The 19,872-nt window shown below is 40.8% G+C and overlaps 1 protein-coding gene across 4 annotated transcripts; it reads right to left on the reverse strand.

Moving 5' to 3' along the window:
- Positions 1-87: 87 nt before the first annotated feature.
- sp2 (sp2 transcription factor) lies at positions 88-13,284 on the reverse strand. Of its 4 annotated transcripts, none has more exons than XM_085164354.1 (9): positions 13,161-13,284; positions 9,480-9,556; positions 8,453-8,500; positions 7,485-8,240; positions 6,300-6,518; positions 5,687-5,984; positions 3,737-3,914; positions 3,417-3,610; positions 88-3,159 (listed from the first exon to the last, which is right to left on the reverse strand). In XM_085164354.1, the coding sequence occupies exons 1-9, from the start codon at positions 13,165-13,167 to the stop codon at positions 3,059-3,061; spliced, it is 1,878 nt and encodes a 625-aa protein (XP_085020480.1). In that variant the 5' UTR covers positions 13,168-13,284; the 3' UTR covers positions 88-3,058. The 4 variants fall into 4 exon arrangements, with proteins under 4 accessions (XP_085020480.1, XP_085020479.1, XP_085020482.1 ...); XM_085164353.1 differs by having other exon boundaries at positions 5,663-5,984; XM_085164356.1 differs by lacking the exon at positions 8,453-8,500.
- Positions 13,285-19,872: the final 6,588 nt, after the last annotated feature.

Consider the following 19,872-nt stretch of genomic DNA (forward strand, 5'->3'; position numbering starts at 1 on the left):
CCTGACAAACAATAATCACACTAAGTATGAATATAATTAATCTATTATTAGTCCCAAAATGAAAGTTAAAAAGAGTGACGCAGTTGATAAGGTATGAGTTCTTTATTGAGGGGGGGTGATGGTAGAAAAGGAGCAAACTATGTTTTAGCACCTTTATACAACTTAGAAAATTAATTGCTGGTTCTCTTGGTTCTCCTGATATACACACAAAAAAAGGTTTGTAGAACACTTTATGACATATAGGCTTGGAGAAGAAGCATTTCATTCACAGAAACCAAGCAACAGAAATGACTTAATTCAGGGGAAAAACACATTATATTTAATTACAATCAACATTAAATTTACAAATTTTGGAACCTGGGAGTTTAATCAGTGCACATGACATTAGCATGTAACATAAGTTAAAAACACAAAACAAAATTTTACAAATGTTGTTACCTGGAATTAGAAAAAAAAAACATCTTTAAATACTGGGTGCAGCTGTCTAAGGCATCTTTAATTCATAGAAAAAAGATCTAGAAGTCTTATACAAAGCAGGAATGAAGCTATACAATGTCACATATATATGTTTTTTTCCTTAAAACACTGTACAAAGTCCACTTCCTTCGAGGCTGGCTACGCCAACCACAAAACTATGCAGCTTACCAATTTTTAATATCCTACATTTACCGTGTCTGACAGACACGTTTTATTTACATATTCAGACATGAAATACAAACATAAATATGAGCAGCCTCTGTCTCTCTCCCAACGTCACCTTTTTAAAGCACTTTGTTCAAAGTGCTTTAAAAACAAATCGGACTTGAGCTTTTTTGGTCAAATTTCTCTGCTTTGCACAATCTGTAGCAAGCCTGCACCATCTACCAGAAACAAACCTCACTGTGAAGCTGCTCTGCTGGATAATTTGACCAAAAAACCTTGTTAAGCAATGACTTAATGTACTATTTAAAATAACTCCCTGGCAATTTCAGGCTTCAAACTCACTGCTGACTTGTTAGAAAACGGTCAGCTTATCTTCATAACATCAAAATCACTGAGCAAATGTACATTTTCTGTAAAGCAAATGAGATTAAAGAAAGTTATATCAGTACTGTGCAGCAGGGCTAATGCTGGTCATCTGTACATCACAAAAACATCTTAAGTGTTAATTTAGAATTAAAGCCATCATATAGCTGGAAAACATTGGAAAACTCATAGAAGGCCTGAGAAGGCTTTATTTTTTCCTGTTTTTTTGCATCTTGTGACATGATTGTCAAGTCAGGCCAAATAATTAAAAGTCTGATCTTATATACAGCAATGCATAGGCTACAATTCATCAAATCTGAACAATGAAAGAAAGACTAAAGTGTAGTTTTGTTTGTTTTTTAAATGAGTAAACTAGGAGAAAGTGTTGCAGGTACCAAATCTTTAGGTTCTTTAGTTTGGGATGATGAACATGTTTCCTGCCACGATGAAACTTGAACTATTCATGTTAAAAACATGTAATAAAAGAAGCAGAAATCATTAAGTTTGTCAAAGTTAAATGTCAACTATGAACATGCAACCATTTAAGAACTCAAATAAAATCAATCTAAAACTAAGACTGCTTTGACTTGGAACTAATGTGATTAATGACTGGATGGCTAAACTTCAGGAGCTATACAAAAATAAATGGCAATCTGATACACAGCCCTCGAAGTGAGTGTACATGTCTTGTTATACATGGTAAATAACCAACTATGTAGAAACAAAGTGTGGACCACAGATGCGAGAGCATGTTTTGCATTTGAGTTATCAACTCTTCTTACTGCTAATATTCACCAAATTCAATCTTTAGCGTCTAAACTCAGTAAAACTTAGCTCATCAGCAAAAATCTTTCTATGCATTTCTGGGCCATCTCACCAGCCTTTAACAATTTTATTTAATTTTCCTGATATTTGAAACTTCTTGCAGTGCCTGTGTAAAGGTAGAGATTTTTAGGTAGTATAAATACATAACTATCAGACATTTTCCTGATAAACCTACTTGGAAAGAACAATGGTCTCAAACATTTCATCTATTACACACAACTCATGATAAAAGAGCACCAACTGTCTCAACTCAACAGAGGAAACACCTGGAGCCACCATGAGCAGTGTGTAAATTTTCATTGTTGAATTTTAAGATACTTAATATGTTTCCTCCCCATCTTTAGCAACAACTTCTTCCTTGTGGCTTAAAGAGGTTAGATTCTGCTTTTCCTTTATCCGTTTCATGGTTTACAAAACTCAGGTGGCTCAAAACTCCATCCTCTTTACTTTGGTGTTCCACAAGGACTAATTCTTGGTCCTCCAAGTATTATATTTTCTAATTAATTACCCTTCCTTAAATTTAAACAATCAATTTCCCAACACAATTCCCAACATTAGCCAACTTTGCAGATCGCTTCATATTGCTGTATTTAGATCACTACTGGTAACCGGGGACCTACCAGAGCTCACAGAAATGATATACTGTTATAACTCCAGCACTTCCTTAATTGTGGTCTGTTTGGTTTTTTTTGTGATTTATTTTTACATTACTGTGGGGGAGGGGGGGGGGCTCACCCTCAATTTCTGAAATTTCTTAATATTCTGTAATAAAGAGTATGAAGGTTTTTGTGGTAGAAGAAAAAACAATATAAAAGAGACTGAAATTGTAACTGATGATGTTGGGTTTTCTAAAAGTAAAAAATAAAGAAAATCTGTATATGTTCTTCCACCAGAGAAGTTCATAAATAATCTAGCAGAGTTAAGCATTTAAATCTAAAGCATTTTTACCTTACAAATTCAGTCACAGTAATCTGTCCACGTGTTCAGACCAAATGGGGAAAAAAAACATTTAAAAAAAAGGTCAATAAATTTGCTGAAAGTTTGAAGTCCACCAGGAAGGGTTCCTTTGTACACCAGCGTCCTTGAAGAGTGACAGGGAAGCATTTCATTCTGGAGAGTTTCCCATTGCGGGATAAGTCACAAGCACAATCCCTTGGTCTCGTCTCCACTGCCCATCCTTCCTGTAACACAGTTCGTTTCTGAGTTTTTGTATCTGTATGCCGTCTGCTCACAAGTTCTTGGTGTTTATGTGAGTCTTGTAATGCTTTGTCAGGTGGTCGCTCCGCATGAAGCGTTTCTGACACTGGCTGCACTCAAAGCGCTTGTCTCCTGTGGGAGGGAAAAAAATGAATTGAGTAATATTTTTAATTCACTTTCAATAATGAAGAAACAATATGTGTTTTTAAAAACGTAATTTGTAAAAACGTAATTTGTAAAAACGTAATTTGTAAAAACGTAATTTGTAAAAACGTCTGGATTGTTAAGTTTTAAGTGTATTTAGCAACTCTGTGTGCCTATTTTGTAGCATGTGAAATTTAACACAGAGTGATTTGACGATTCTGTTTGTTTGTTTGTGTCCAGAGCACCTGTGTGCGTCCTGGCGTGCCTCTGCAGCTCGTCACTGCGCGTGAAACGTTTCCCACAGAAAACCCAGTTGCAGACGAAGGGTCTTTCGCCAGTGTGCAGCCGGACATGAGCTCTGAGCAGAGATGTTTTCCTAAAAGTCTTTTCACAGCCAGGGACGTGGCAGATGTGTTTCCTCTTTCCCACCTCACTGGGTCTAAACAGTGAACAAAATTCAAACCCTTTATCAGTATGAGAGTTTTAATAGTCTGAGTGCTAAAAAGTATAATATGAACTTCCCAAAATGTAGAACTGATCCCAACCCATCCTTTGACAGACTCACCTCTTGTCTGCATCTTTACAGTTGGGGCAAGTGCAGGCCATGCGTCGTTTCTTTTCTCCTGGCTGGCCAGGCAACTCCAGGGTGAGGGTCTGGTCTACCTGAATAGCAGGCTGGCCCTGTGCTGCGGCCAGCTGGAGCCCTCCACCCTGCATGGTCTGCACCGTTAGGTGCTGCTGGCCTAACAAACGCAGAGACTCATTGTAAGACAAACAGCAGGGCTTCTGCAGGAGCTGGATAATTCAGTTTACTGCCATCAGTGATTCTAATCAACAATAAATTAAGATGCGAAAGCTATATGTTGCAAAATAAAATTTTGTTTTTGTTTTAGAGTTTTTAAACACATGGCAAACTTTCAGCTGCTTTTGCTCTTTGACTGAGGAAAAGGTCAACATTATTCTTTATTAACATAAATAACTGACAACTGATAAAGTTATTTTATCCATCCGTTTGACTGCTTATCTGGGTCTGGGTTGGAGGGGCAGCAGACTTCCCTCACCCCAGCCACCTCTTCTTCATCTGGACAGACAGAGAGTCATCCTCAAGCCAGCCAACAGATATAAACTCTCTCAGATCCAGGTCTGCTATCTTTGGCACCAGACCTGGGTCTGACCTGAGGCCTCTTCCCAGTAGGAGATGCCCAAAGCACACCACTTCAGAGGCATCGATAAAGCATCCTCATCAGACGGTCAAATCATTTTTCAATGTGGAGGAGCAGTGCTTCTATTCTCAGTGAATATCTTCAGCAGCAATAACATGAAGTAATTGTTTTCTGTATAACTATCAGCCTCTCACATTGTTCTGGAGGAGTCTGACCGACGCTTCTTTACAAGGTCGCTTCATTGAGGTTTGTGGACGTGAATTTACACTAAGCTCTCTTAAAGTCTAACCACAGCATTTTAATCAGGGTGAGATCTGGACTTTTACGGAGCCTCTGGAACACTTTGAATCATTTACGTCTATTTTGTTGGAGATTTGCTGGTGTGCTTGGGTTGACTGCTCATGGTTGACTCAATGACTGCAGGGCATCCAGATCCTGTGGTTGCAAAACAAGCCTCTGCTCCCACGCTTGAAAGTTTTTATGAGGTGTCTGTGTTTGGTTTTCACCAAATGTGGCAACATGAATTCTGGCCAAAGGACATTGTTCCACAAGTCTTGAGGTTTGTTCAGATGCAACGTTGCAATTCTTAGCCAGGTTGTCACATTCGTTTTAGAGAGGAGAGACTCTCCTGGCAAACCTTCCAAACAAGTCAGACTTGTCCAGTCCTTTTCTGATTCTACTGCCCCGAACTTTTATCATGGTTTCATATCATAGCTTTTATCATAGTGCAAGGTTTTGGGGTGTTTTTCTAATTTCTCTGAGCATTAGTCGGACTCTGGGCCGTATTTAAAGGGAAGGGAAGTTTGTGGGAAGATTGTGGCAGTGAGTTAACACACACCAGACCATCAATCTGCCAAAATCAAGTACATTTGATTAGCAGCACTCGGCTGCTACTGACCTTCTAAACTGCCATGCGAGCAGGAAAAGGTTTACTTAATTTTTTCACAAGACTGCATAAAGTTTGTTGAAAATATTATTTTTCACATGTCTGTAAACTGGTCCACTTCTTGCACAAAACAGAAATGGCTAGGGACTGCTGGTAAGCAGCAACAGAACGAGAGAGGCGAGTATCCAGTAGAACAACAACTGCAGATGGTGTTTGTTTAACACAAAAATTACAATTACTTCAAACTTCAACTCCAATCCAAGTTCTTCCACCACTGCATTTCCTCAAAATGGGAAATGAGGGTGGTGGGGTCACCCCCCAGTGTGCTGCACACCATGCATGCGCTGCATAAACACCTTAGTGTATTTATCAGTAGTACTAGACAATAGCATTGGCTCTATAAACAGCCAGTGGAAAGCTTGAAGAAGAAAAACAAACAAACCCAAAGCATCTAGCATCAGCTCACCGCCTGCATTGGTGATGGTAACAGGAACTCCCTGAACTTGGACCCCGTTGATGCTGATGGTCTGCACTGCTTGTGCTGCTGAGGTGAGCTGCGATGTGTTCAATTGTATCATTCCACCTGCAGGGGCAATTTTTGCCAAGGTCCGCTCCTTTCGTCCTCCGGTAGCTTGTGTTCTCTTGGAGCCAGCTGGTGGTGTGACAGTGGTGGTAGGGGCAACTGTGGTGGCAGTGGTTGTTGTTGTCATGGAGTCCTGAAGCTGAACCGATTGCCATTCACCTGATGCTGTTTTAAAGAGAATCTGGGGGGAAAAAAATCACTAAGTTTACTTAAAATGTTAAACTAATTCTTAGTTAAACTGTTATATTATCTTATGTATGACTTTCGACATGTTGCTAGCTTAGTTGTAAGAATGTCACATGGTCCTTTGCTACCGTTCCTGAGGTATTCATAATAAACAGAAGAAGTTATTTTCAGCTGCTTCCTTATTTACAAGGAGTTACCACAGCAGGTAACTCTAGATATTGATTTAGCAGAATTTTACACTGGATGCCTTTCCTGACACAACAGACTAAAAATATTAAGAGTTAAAGAAACAATAAGTCTGAACGGATACCTGTGTTGGTGATGTTTCTGTTGGAGTGACCTGCAGATTCGAGGAGACAGATTGTCTCTGCGGGACGGGTGGCAACGTAGCAGAGGCAGCCTGTACCACCTTCAAAGCCTGTTGTGGGATCTGAACCACCTGAGAATCTGGTTTGGGCTGGACCAGCTGGACCTGTTGCACCATAGCAGGTTGCCCAGGACTTTGCACAATCAGTAAATTGTTCCCTGCCTGTGAATATAGAGAGACGAAGCTGACCAGTAATCCTCATACGTAGGCTTTAGCTAACATCTTCAATGTTTTGACCACACTGAAAGGCTAAACATTAATTTAACAGTTAGCTACAGACTGAGTTGAGTGTTTCAAAGTAGAATTTCAAACTCGATAACAATATTGTGGTTTCTGTTTAACTGCGGATAGACTTTTATCAATCTGAACTGCACACACATTTACTCACTTTGGCAGTATATTTATGTCACAGGGAACCTTTTGAGCGTGAAAAACAAAAAGTGGTTGTAACACTAAAAATACTTTTTGTTTTAACCATTTGGTGGCAGAAGAACACATCACAAATTAAAAAACAAAAAAAGAAACAATCTTTGTACCATAAAACAGCTGCCTGCCCAAAACTGAAACTGTCCTGAGGCTAATTAGGAAGCAGACGGTTCTGAAGATGTAAAACAGTTGACAGTTTCCTGTTTTTTTTTCTTCTTTTTTGACTCTTCACAAAAACCGATAACAGGAACAGCAGGTTATTAACATTCATTAGCATACATACATTTTTATTAAGATTAAAAAGTCCCAGTGCTCAAGCCCGGCTTGTATTACAGGAGCACAAACCTTAAGAAGTATACTCTGTGATAAAACAGAATCAGTTACACTGATTTTCAACAAAAAAGAGAGAATTAAAAAATAAAATAACTGATAATTAATTAAATATATATGGCATTTGGGGACTTCTACTTAAAATGCAGTAAATGTTAAGAGCAGTGAGAGTAGATGCAGAGTCTGGCTTACATGTCAAACTTGTGTCTGTTTAAGATTATAATTTGACAAACTTTAAATAAAACACTGACAGTTCAAAGAGAACACATTTAGAAGGGGACCATTAAGTCTGTTTGAAGATTAACTTAAAACAAATAAATCGTGCCTTCGTTTATACTTTTCAGTACCAGAAACAATAACAAATAGGGGTACCTGTATGATGTTATCACCAGCTTCTATTAGGATGGTCTCCATCTGCTCTGGGGTTGGAGAGGCAGCCTGTGCTGGAGGCGGCAGTGGAGGCTCAGCAGCCAGTACTGCCTTTTTTTTCCTCCCTCGTCGTGCCTTTCCAGGAGTGGGAGGGGCTGCGGCTGTCTCTGTGATGATTTGTGTCCCACCCACTTCTCCTGTAGCCACGTTGAGGGGAATTGTAAGTCCACTGGGCAGCTGCACAACGTTTGTAGCTGTATTGTTTGGCTTCCGCACCTTGAGGGAGGGCTTGATGGCTACGGTCTTCTGTGGCGTGACAGGAGCAGTGGCTGCAGCCGGAGCCGGCATGGTCATGGGAGTGGTAATGATGGCCTGGTTGGTACCGGGTATGAGCTGGATCTGACCTCCCTGTGGCATCACTTGAATGGTTTGTGCACCCTGGATCTGCGGCACCACCTGATACTGGATGCCAGGAGTGGCCGAGGTGCCGGTACAAGCAGGACTCTGCTGGATAGTAAGGACGATGGGGCTGCCAGGAGCTGTGGAGCCCAGGCCAGCAGGTAGCTGGATCACATTGCCCTTTGCTGAAAGGAAACCAAGGTTTTTCGGTGGAGCTGGCGCTATTGGAGCTGGCTTTATAGGAAGGAGCCGGCGAGGTTGCGGCTGCGCTGGCGGAGAGGTGACAGGAGCCTGAGCAGCAGGAGGGCCGATTTTACTGCAGGTGGCAGCCAGCAGAGCCAAAGGAGAGGGCTGAGTGTCCTGTGGGAAGACAGAAACATAGTCCAAGCCTGCATTAAAACCAGCCTGAACAAGAAGAATTCAACACTAAGGGAACAATAGGATGAGGTAGTAGTTAGATCAAAAGCTAAAACAAAACAAGTTAACACAAACCAACAGGTAGGCCGACAACTACACATTAAGAATCATAATCAGTAGCGATCAAGTGGTGTAGTAGGTGTAGGAGTTTCCACCTGCGATGCCTTTGTGCCCCTCTTTGGTCCAAATGTGTGATCATCAAGCTGCAGGACAGGGAAGCATTCTACATTAATGCCATCTTCAGCACACTTTATATACACTGGACCGCTTCATGTATTTGAGGCAACAAACGGGTTTAAGTTGGGACTAGGAAGGTTGATACAAAAGTGAAAAAGGTTTAGTGACTACTGGTGCAAGACACAAAGCGATGTCATTAGTATTTAAATTCCCAATAGTGCAGTTGTGTCTCTCAGATATTGATCAACATCGAAGGAAAACAGTGACTGAATTTATAGAATATATTGTTTTTGTTAGAAAAATATAGCACATCAGCTCTATCCTGGCACATAGAGAAGTGAGGGCAGCTTTTCCATTTCCAAACTAAACTAGTGCAAGAGCACCGAATCTGGATCTAACCTCATCTGAGAAAGTAATGATAAAGCTGCCATAATCCATAATTAGGGGGCGCAAGGGTCCAGATACCAGAGGTAAGTTAGAACAGTTGACTGGTTCTTTATCATTTGTTTAAATGTCTCTGGGGGTTTTAAATTTGACAATAAACTTATCATGACATCTTAACTTAACAGTGTCGTTTTTGTATGTATGTTAATTTCAAAATTCTACGCGGTCTTGTTCTCGAGTTATTGCATTCACAAGATTTTCAGAAAACTTAACCACTGAGATTTTTAGTAGATGCACCTATGGTATTCACTTTGAAGCTCCTACATATCCTTGTTCTCAAGTTATCGCATTCACAAACTTAGGTGTCCACACTGCCCGCCAGGCAGGGTAACAACAGTACTCCATCAGCCTTTTGCAATTGAGGGTTAAAAAACACTCAATGCTTACAATGCACTAAACATCAAAGGAATTTGATGTTTACAGAAAAGTAAACACACAGTGTATATTAGCACAAAGATATGGCAGCAATATGAACACAACAGATGTTAAGAGCAACAGTAAGAGAAGAGATTGCAACAGTGCAACATGCGTGCACAGCCGAGGCTTGTGGCTGCTACTCACTTGTGTTGAAGCAGAGGAGGGCTGAAGGTATTCGCTGGGACTGACAGCGACAGTGGTAGCCATGCTGTCCTGTTGTTCTGAAAAAACACACAGCAGGGAGATTTCAGGCTGCCTGCAGCAATGGTTAAGCTATTCAAGGGTATCACAGGACATTACAACAAAACAGAAGAGCTCTGTGAAGGACAAGCCATGCAGTATCTCACTTAAACTGCTATATGATCATTAAATGTCATCAATTACACAAATGATGCCATTAACTGCGCTAATTAACGCATTCATTTGCATGCTGACACTTTCATTTTCACCACACATGTGGGATATTTATATGACTCACATCTCTTAAAGGATTCAGGAATGACAGAGTTGTGCTTTTTTGTTTGTTTGTTTGTTTGTTTTTTGAGGTTTCGAGAAAATATTTTCCCTCCAATATGTTGACGATATTAAAAATATTCAACTCACGCATGTTATTAGCAGAGTCATTAGAAGCTATCTGTCAAGAGTCAATATATCATGTTGTTGTTAAATCACCATAATTGCAATTTGCATGAGTCAGCCACATTTACCAGTGACAGAGATGGGAAACAAATACTTTTCCTTCAAAGGTTTCTATGTTTTCTCTATTTTTGCCCAGAATCTACTCCACATCTATTCACATATTAAATTTAAATTTAAATAAGTCATTTATTCAATTTTCTCGGTAACTTAGTGGAGATTTTGTATATTCACACACATTAAACTGCATCAATAACAGAATTATAAAGGAATAACAAATTTCCACTGTGATGGAATATACCACAAAGAGCTAACTGGCAAAAATAAATGCAGACGATCTCTAAAGCCTGCTCTGAAAAACAGTTACCACTAATGCAAAGCAGTGTACGGAACTAAAGCTTTAAAGTTTTCCAGTACGTGGGGAATGATGCAGACACCTACTGATCTGTTTGATAAATACACACGGTTCTTTTAGGTACTGCAGCACATCTTTTGCTATTTGACTTGTTTTTGATCCAGTCTAATATAAACTGGTCATTAACCAAATCAAAATTTAGTCAATCAAGAAAGAACTGTGATACCTGTACTTCATAAACTTAACAAGTTGTGTCTGCCAGAGGTTGTGTGTGTTCTAAAAGCAAATGTCAATCTACTGGCCACATGTCAAATACTCTGAGCAAAAAAAAAAGACCAAAAAATACATTGGACTGCGCTCAAAAATATTATACGAGAAAAAGACAGTAAATATATTGAGCATATTATATTTCCATTTCAACAGTTAGCATAAGTACATTTAGGGCAGGCTGCCCAGCAGCAGTTTAAGAGCAGGATAAATCTTGAGAGCCAAGCAAAGCAGCCTAGTGGTCAAAACAGGTCGATGCTGTTATTGTCAAACAGAACTGCTGTGGAACTGTGGATAAAGCAACGCAAGCTGTGCTACTATCCATTACTGCTTGAACTACAACACAGCTAGTGCACACGATACAATCTCCACTTTTTAATAATTTATATAAATTCAAGAACAACACACAAATATGCAATTTAAAAGCCAAGGGATCTGTGACAGATTCAAATATTTTAATTTGGGATTTTATAGAACAGAAATACCTGCAGGCATTTTTAACATCTATTAACAATAATGTACAATTATTAATGACAAATGTAAAACGATAAACACTACTGGGACAGTAGTCCAGTACTGTCCCCTAACCCTAACCCCTGTTGAGCTACATATCTAAACTGGAAAACACCTGAACTCAACCAGCAGATAAGATATATGACCACATGGTAGCCACAGATCACTCTTCAGGCTGTCCCAATATTTTTGACAAATACACAGGATGATGATAAAGAAGTGATTCATCATCATAGATCTGCAGCATGCAGATTTTTAAGCCAATGGCCATATTTTATATAAATGTATAAAACAAAGTAAGATGAATTAGACTCTGTGTCTTCTTATCATGATAAAACAAATTATTGCACAAGTCTGTATATGTAAATTAACACAGATACTGCAATAACATTGCCACCAACACTTGTTTGGAGTTGTAATGTTTGGGGCTCAGTTATTCTCTGCCTGCTCTAACAGGTGTTATAAATTATGAAACAGGTTTGTGGTTGCTTGTCTTTGAAAGCATGTACCTTCAGCACAGTTTGCAGAGAAACAACTTAGTTTCTTTGTAAGAGTGCAAATGCAGCTTTCTACAAGAACTTATGTAGTTCAGTGATCTTTCTTGTCTTCACCCTTTGCACAGCATTTCTGTCCACACACGTAAAACACAAAAATGCACAAGTATTACACAATGATCATTTATTGAACTTCTCTTACATTTTTATTGAGGAAAATGATGTTGCAATACACCCATCACTAACAACGTTAAAAGCACTGACATTATGTGTTACGATTCAAGGTTCTGCGGTGAAACTTTAGTTCCTGGTACTCGTGTGGGTACTTTGACTAACTTTGTTGCACACCAAGAACACAGGCCACACCTTTGACATCACCCTGCAGAACAACACATCCTGCCACTAAAATACAAATAAAAAAAAAAAACTAAGGAACAAAAAACAGACATGCAAGGCACCCTGATCTCATTCCAGTTAGGCATCCTGACCTAGGACAGCCTCACTCCAAAACCAATGCACTGGATCTGTCACCAACATTCCAGTGCCTGACACCACAAGTGTAATAATATTCCATAAAAAAGCATTCCATACAATGCCGACGTCAGACAATAACTTGCTAGTTATGAGGAAATGCCTGAAGTAGAAATTCCTCTTTTCTACAAACTGTGCCGTCTGTATCTGCCAGCTCATCTGTCGACAGTAAACTTAAGCCTGACACACAATAAACTCATCTCTGTGTCGTGGCTGGTGATCAGCTGTACAAACAGGAAGGAGTTCCTCTGTTGGAGCTACCTGCCTCATCGAGTAAAAGTATTATAAATGCAGCTGTTAATCGAAACGTCTGAACATGACTACCAAAGCAACAGACTTTCACTCGGGGATATCTCAGCCTGCTGAGCGAGCCACTAATCTCTCCATTCTGACACATTTTTGGATTGGTGATAACAACAAAGAACAGAACTTCCCATCAGTTATGCAAGTGTGACTTTAAGTCCTGCAAATAACACAAATGGGGGGAAAAGTGCGGCCTCAAAATAGCGCCGCCATGCAACACAGTCTGTTAGGTTGGCTTGCAGAGCAACAGCAGCTAACGTTAGCCACCAAGCTAGCTAGTGCTACTGACTCAACTGAGGCAGACTCAAATGTCTATCGACTAGCTTATATATGTCCTGGTTTGCTTTGATGAAAATAAATGAGGAGAGACGGGAATGGGTGCAACATGAAAATATGTCGGTGCATTGCTGTGGGGTTTCATATGTGGTGGAAATGGACAAATCGATTTGGGGGCAGAAACAAGTAAAGGACCAGCTACATAGCTTCCAGTAGCATTTTGGCTAGCTGACGCGTAGCTAGCAAGTCAAACTCTCTTTGATAACGTTACAGAAAAAAGGAGCCCTTTGCCGGAAGTGCACTGCTTATTTTGGTACATACAACCGCACGAACACCCCTAAAACATAGTTATTTGTACCACAGCATGATTAGTGCTTTCTCTTCAACGCAAATATAATGTTTTACAAAGTAGAATGTAATATAAACACCAATGTTTTAATTCCTACCCACCGCTCATGACGACATTCGCTCTCCGCGAGCCTTGCAGACCGAACCCATGGAGGAATCCGCCCGCGCTGTTGCACCAATCCACGGACAATAGAGAGTTAATTGTCGTCTACCCCGACCAACTACATTTAGCTGTCTTTGTGACCGAAGTCCACCTGAGCCAATCCCGACGTCAGATTTCTATACATGGGTCGATGGATGACCGTTTGGCCAATGGGATATCTAGATTGTGATCAGTGGGGCGGTTCCAACAGGACTGACCTGGAACAAGCGAGCGCCCTATTACAGCAGGAGCACTGCTTCATTGACGTCCCTGACGGCCAATGTGATCTTTAAGGGGCAGTACGGTCAAACTAAGAATGACAGCCGCGCGGATCAATGAGCTTTAAGTCACTTGTGCCTGACCTGTTTAAACTGTGGCACGATATGGAGCGGGACCGTTATGTGGGATAAAGACTGCGCTCAGTGAATGGATTATACATTTATTTTAAAGCTGTGAGCATATGTTGCATTGATAGTTCAACATTTGTCTGTACAGTACAGGATATCACTACCAGCCTACTTTGCACAGCTTTGTATATTGTACATTTTAGATGTATTTGTTATTTTTTTTGACAATGTTGGCCTGTTAATGGCTTAATTACTGTTTGTTTAAAGGTCCGCTCACGCAAAAATGTACTTAACACACAAAAAGATGCCTGGCTAAAACATGTATGACATGTCTTTTATCTTATCCTGTTGTTTTCAACACAGCCTTCACAATAGACTGTAGTTTTACCGTGAAAAGCACTTTGACATTTAGCTCTCTGCTTGTGTGGTAACTGCTAATGCAATAGAGGATGCAGCATTCAAGTCAGTCAGTTTTAATCTTTGTAGACTTTGTGCCTTTTTACTGTCCTTTTGGTTTTTGTCTTCTGATAGACACAATTGATTTGTGCTAATATAATCACATTAACTGACCCTCTCTGTGGCTGATTTACAACTCTTTCTGATCCAATTTCTGTTTTGCACAGTTTTATTGATTTGAGTCTGTTACTACACAAAAGAAGAAAAAATCCTACTCTCTTTAATCTTTGATTGATTTCTGATACTTGGCTCGATAAAAGACTCAACTCACTCAAATGAAATTATGCTGTATATTTGCATGTTGTCTTTGTGAGCATGCACAGATATATAGGATTTCTGCAGTGATTCTTAAGATTATTTTTGTAACTTTTGTGATGCATTGTCTTTGGATCTAGTGCCATCATCAGGTGAGTATGTTATCTAAATATTTCAGTAAGCGAGGAACCAGCTGGACTGTTGTAGAATATATTAGGGGAGGCAGAAATGTAGAGTGATTGTGAACATTAAGCGATATTAGTGACTATATTCTATCCAGCTGCTACAGTCAATGAGTGACTATAGCAGCTGGATAGCTGGTTAGACTACACGCCTTTGGAACAGAGGATCGCAAGTTCGATTCCTGCCTGGGGCGTCTGTATCCAGTAAGGCTAGACCCCCTATGCTAAGCGAGCCTACCGCAGACATGAGCGAGACAGATAAATATGAAGGCTCGGCCGTCGCTCGGACATCACCCGGATCAACAAGGTGACCCTGACGAGAAGTGGGGAAACTGAAACAAGAAGGCATCGGTGGGCAAGAGACGAAAAAAAATCAGGGCGTTGTTGGAATGCTACTACGCAAGTAACCTCGGCGGAAGGGATAGGATGAGGGACCTATGGATTCTTCGATACCCAACATCCACAATGACGGCGAAACAGCTCAGTGTTCCAACATTCGAAAGAAGGGACTGCTTTCACAGCTAGAGATTGACGAGGTACAACATAAATGCTACGGCAAGGAGGAGTCAGGACGCCAGGTCAGGGGGGAGACATCATCACCCCCAAGTGAGACCCAAGTGAGACTGCAAGACCAGACTGACCAACCTGTGCACTGCCTGGATTGATTACAAGACATGACTCAATGCCCCACAGCTGGATACTGGAATGCCTAGAATTGTATAAGATCAATGGGACCCTAAGAGCCTTCATCAGGAACTCAATGGGGATGTGGCGTACAACACTAGAGGCCAACTCCAAGCCCATAGCACAAGTCACCATCAAGTGCGGGATCTACCAAGGAGATGCTCTGTCCCCACTGCTGTTCTGCATAGGCCTGAACCCCCTCAAATACCTACGGATACCGACTACGGAACGGAGCAGTTGTCAGCCACCTCCTGTACATGGATGACATCAAGCTGTATGCCAAGCGTGAACGAGACATCGATTCACTGATCCACACTACCAGGCTGGAATGTCGTTCGGGCTGGAGAAGTGTAGTCAAAGAGAGGGAAGGTAGTCAGAACTGAGGGGATTGAACTACCAGAAGGCAACATTGCAGACATAGAGGACAGTTACAAGTACCTGGGGATCCCGCAGGCGAATGGGAAGAGGCCACTAGAAAAGCTGCAACCACCAAGTACCTGCAGAGGGTCAGGCAAGTCCTGAGGAGTCAGTTGAACGGTCCTATCAACACGTACGCCCTGCCCGTGACCCTGCTGGGGTAATAGGCTGGCCAAAGGAGGAGATAGAAGCCACTGACATAAAGACAAGAAAAGCTCCTTACCATGCAAAGCTCCTTCACCCCAAGTCCAGCACCCTGAGGCTGTATGCTAAGCAGAAGGAAGGGGGCCGGGGACTGGTGAGTGTCAGCACCACAGTCCAGGATGAGACAACGAACATCCAAGAATACATCACGAAGATGGCCCCAACTGACACCGTGCTCAGTGAATACCTCAGGCAGCAGAAACCCAAGAAAGAGGAGGGAGACGAGGAACCATCATGGAAGGACAGGCCCCTGCACGGTATGTACCACCGGTGGATAGAGGAGGTGGCTGATATTCAGAAATCCTACCAGTGGCTGGACAAAGCTGGACTGAAGGACAGCACAGAGGCACTAATCATGGCAGCACAAGAACAAGCTCTGAGTACAAGATCCATAGAGGCTGGGGTCTATCACACCAGGCAAGACCCCAGGTGCAGGCTGTGTAAAGATGCCCCAGAGACAATCCAGCACATCACAGCAGGGTGCAAGATGCTAGCAGGCAAGGCATACATGGAACGCCATAACCAAGTGGCCGGCATAGTGTACAGGAACATCTGTGCCGAGTATAACCTGGAAGTCCCGAGGTCAAAATGGGAAATGCCCCCAAGGGTGGTGGAGAATGACCGAGCTAAGATCCTGTGGGACTTCCAGATACAGACGGACAAAATGGTGGTGGCTAACCAACTGAACATAGTGGTGGTAGACAAACAGAAGAAGACGGCCGTAGTGATCGATGTAGCGGTTCCGAATGACAGCAACATCAGGAAGAAGGAACACGAGAAGCTGGAGAAATACCAAGAGCTCGAGAGGATGGATAGATAGATAGATAGATAGATAGATAGATAGATAGATAGATAGATAGATAGATAGATAGATAGATAGATAGATAGATAGATAGATAGATAGATAGATAGATAGATAGGGGCAGGGATAGCTCAGTAGGTAGAGTGGTGGCCCCATGATCGGAAAGTCAGGGGTTTGATTCCCCTGAACAGCTACCCCGAGGTACGCCTGAGCAAGGTACCGTCCCTACACACTGCTCCCCGGGCGCCCAATGGCTGCCCACTGCTTCACTGAGTGAATGGGTTAAATGCAGAGAGGAATTTCCCCACGGGGATCAACAAAGTACACTTTCTTTCTTTCTATAGATATATATACACAGTCATTAGTCATGACACATTAACACTGTTTTGAGCTAATTTCAGAGCTTTCTGTCACAACGACAGAGAATAGATCATTGTGACATCCAAACATTATTTAATGGTTTTAAATGTCTTGTTTTCTTCCTATGACTAATACAACCGTGTCTTCAAAACAGAATCTGAAAGTGTAACCTTCATTTTTGCATTCTTACCTTTAGCTTGTTCAAACACTGACTGGTTCCTTTGGGATCTGAATACTAAAGATTAGGGACTTTTCTTTTTGGCTCATGTCATGATGCCATTCACTCTCTGCGAGCATTTTATACCTTTTGTGTCGGATGTTCAACTTGTTAAGAAAATGTCCCCATGGTGGCTGTCAGGCCCATCTGTCATCTGCATCAGCCGAGCTGGCCCCCAGCACTTTCAGCCAGCTTGTAGGCTACTATGAGCTGGCCTTCTTTCTCATTGGCTCATTCCCATTGACTCCATTCACATCCACAATGCACATAATGCCTTTTCATATAGGCTTTTCCCAAAAAGTACCCTTGACCTTATTCACATACAGACCTCTTTCATTTCTTCCCAGTCTGTCCTCTCCCTGCATCGCTGCATGAGTTTTTTAAGAGCTTAGGAAACCAGAGTCCTGCTTTTAGTTAAAGCACTCTCTCCCTCTTCACCTCAAGTGTGCTGTAGTTGGCTTGATGAAGGATGCAGATACTGTCTCTCACCTTCTCCCCAGGCACCTCTGTGGAGAGCCTCGGAGAGAAAGTGCTGCATAATTTAACTGGGACATCTCACTTTTATCAGTTAACAGGCTTCATGAGCAAGCCAAAGCTGTGGCAGAAGTTTTCAGCCTAAAACATTTCAAAGAGAATAGCTGACATTAAAAAATGAAGCACACTCTACGTTAAGAGCTCAAAGCCAGAAGCTGTGAAGCAAGGGGCATGATGTTGTGACGGGTTTTTAGCCTTTTTGACATTTTATAAACAAATGGTTTATATACAGAATATAAACAATACTTGCTTACTGAATTTAAAATGTTTTATTTAATTTAGATCACAGTAGCTATTTAAGTTCACTTAGTTATATTCATACACACTTTATATATTGTGCATGCTTTAATCACTTTGAGGCAGTTTTGTTATTCAGGGTTGATGTTCAAATGACTAAAAAAACAATGTTGCAATAATGAGGTGGTCTGCTGGTCACAGAAACACACACAACACAACCAGATGTCTGTGCCGGTATGAATTAACCATTCATATTGATATTTTAAGAATTTATTTGTCAACTGTTAATTATTCATGAACTAAGGGTATTTAATTTGAATTTAAATTGAATTTTGAGCTTTATATGTTGGTATTATTACTACTAATAATAATAAAACAGTCTGCACAACAAATTCAAGCATAAAAATCTGAACCTCATCATAAACGGTATGCATAATAGCTATAAAGGGCTGGATCAGGTGACCTATATCCTCCCTTAGTTATGCTGCAATAGGTGTAGGCTGCTGGGGGATTCCCATGATGCATTATTTCTTCTTCAGTCACCTTTCCCACTCTCTGTTTATTTTTTTCTCTCTGCTGAGAATCATACTTCCCCAGCATGTCTTTATCCTGTCTTCCTTCTCTCACCCCAACCGGTCGCAGCAGATGGCCCCGCCCCTCCCTGAGCCTGGTTCTGCAGGAGGTTTCTTCCTGTAAAAGGGAGTTTTTCCTTCCCACTGTCGCCAAAGTGCTTGCTCATAAGGGGTCATATGATTGTTGGGTTTTTCTCTGTCTGCATTATTGTAGGGTCTACCTTACAATATAAAGCGCCTTGAGGCGACTGTTGTTGTGATTTGGTGCTGTATAAATAAAATTGAATTGAGTAATGGCACAATGTCTTGTTCTCTTAAGCTGATGTTAATTTCTTTATAGCAGGTTTTCCTATTTTATAAATAATGTCATCAAATTTTATAGTGGAGCAGATTTATTTAAAGTGAAAGTTTTTGGAGGGTTTTCTACAAAAAGAAAAAAAAAAACAGATTTTGCTGAGCAGGCACATTTATCCATAAACCCTGTTAAGACAAAACTGTCGATCTGTCATCGATGTCATAGTTATGCCAAAGCAGTGATAGGTCTAGTATATTAGTTAGATCTCAGTATGCCAAGATTGAATTTTTCCTACTTTTAGATTGTGTATCGCAGTCTCGCACAATGACCAACAATTGCTAACTTTAAATAAAATATTTGGAAAATATACGAACAGCAAATTGGCTTGTTGTTTCCAAATCTTTCAGTGATATTAATTAGTTTTAGTTAAATTAGTTAATTAGTTTTCCATAAACCAAAATAAAATTCAAAATGAGCTAAAGTTAGATCCCATCAATATGTTTACTGAAATATTTTCAGTTTGCTTTCAGTGAAAATACTCAAATTGGGAGAAAAAATGCCACACACCAGGGTTTTTTTGTTTCCTTTTTACTGGAAAAGCCAGTAGCCAGCTTCACGGTACTGAGAAACAGAATGAGGAAAATACACCTGGGCATTTCAACAAATAAAACAAACAGGTAGAGAGCAGTTATAGGAGGTATACACACTGAGAGGCAGGGCATTTTGGCAATAATCAAATGTTCCCAGATTCAATAATTTCAGTTCAGATGAGTCTTTCATTTCAGTAACTGAAAATATCTACCCTAAAGCAGGAAAACCCCCACATCAAATACCCGTTAGTATCGTAAACCAGTTTTCCGAGGACGTATTTTCTCTTTGGTGTAATTTCACTATTTCCGTATATATCTGTCTGAACATGAACAGCACCAATGTGAAGTCAACTGGGTCTTTTAAAAGCAACAAATACAGGAGTTTAAATAGACCCGAATACAATGCATTGGGAGAAGTAAGGAGCATGTGAAATCAGTGACAACCTTTACGTTCATTTACTTAATGAACTGTAGTAATGGCTGTCTCTTTACATCGTGGCTCAGTAATCAAAAATAAAGA

The sequence above is a fragment of the Neolamprologus multifasciatus genome, chromosome 6, assembly GCF_963576455.1.
Source record: "Neolamprologus multifasciatus chromosome 6, fNeoMul1.2, whole genome shotgun sequence".
NCBI lineage: Eukaryota > Metazoa > Chordata > Actinopteri > Cichliformes > Cichlidae > Neolamprologus > Neolamprologus multifasciatus.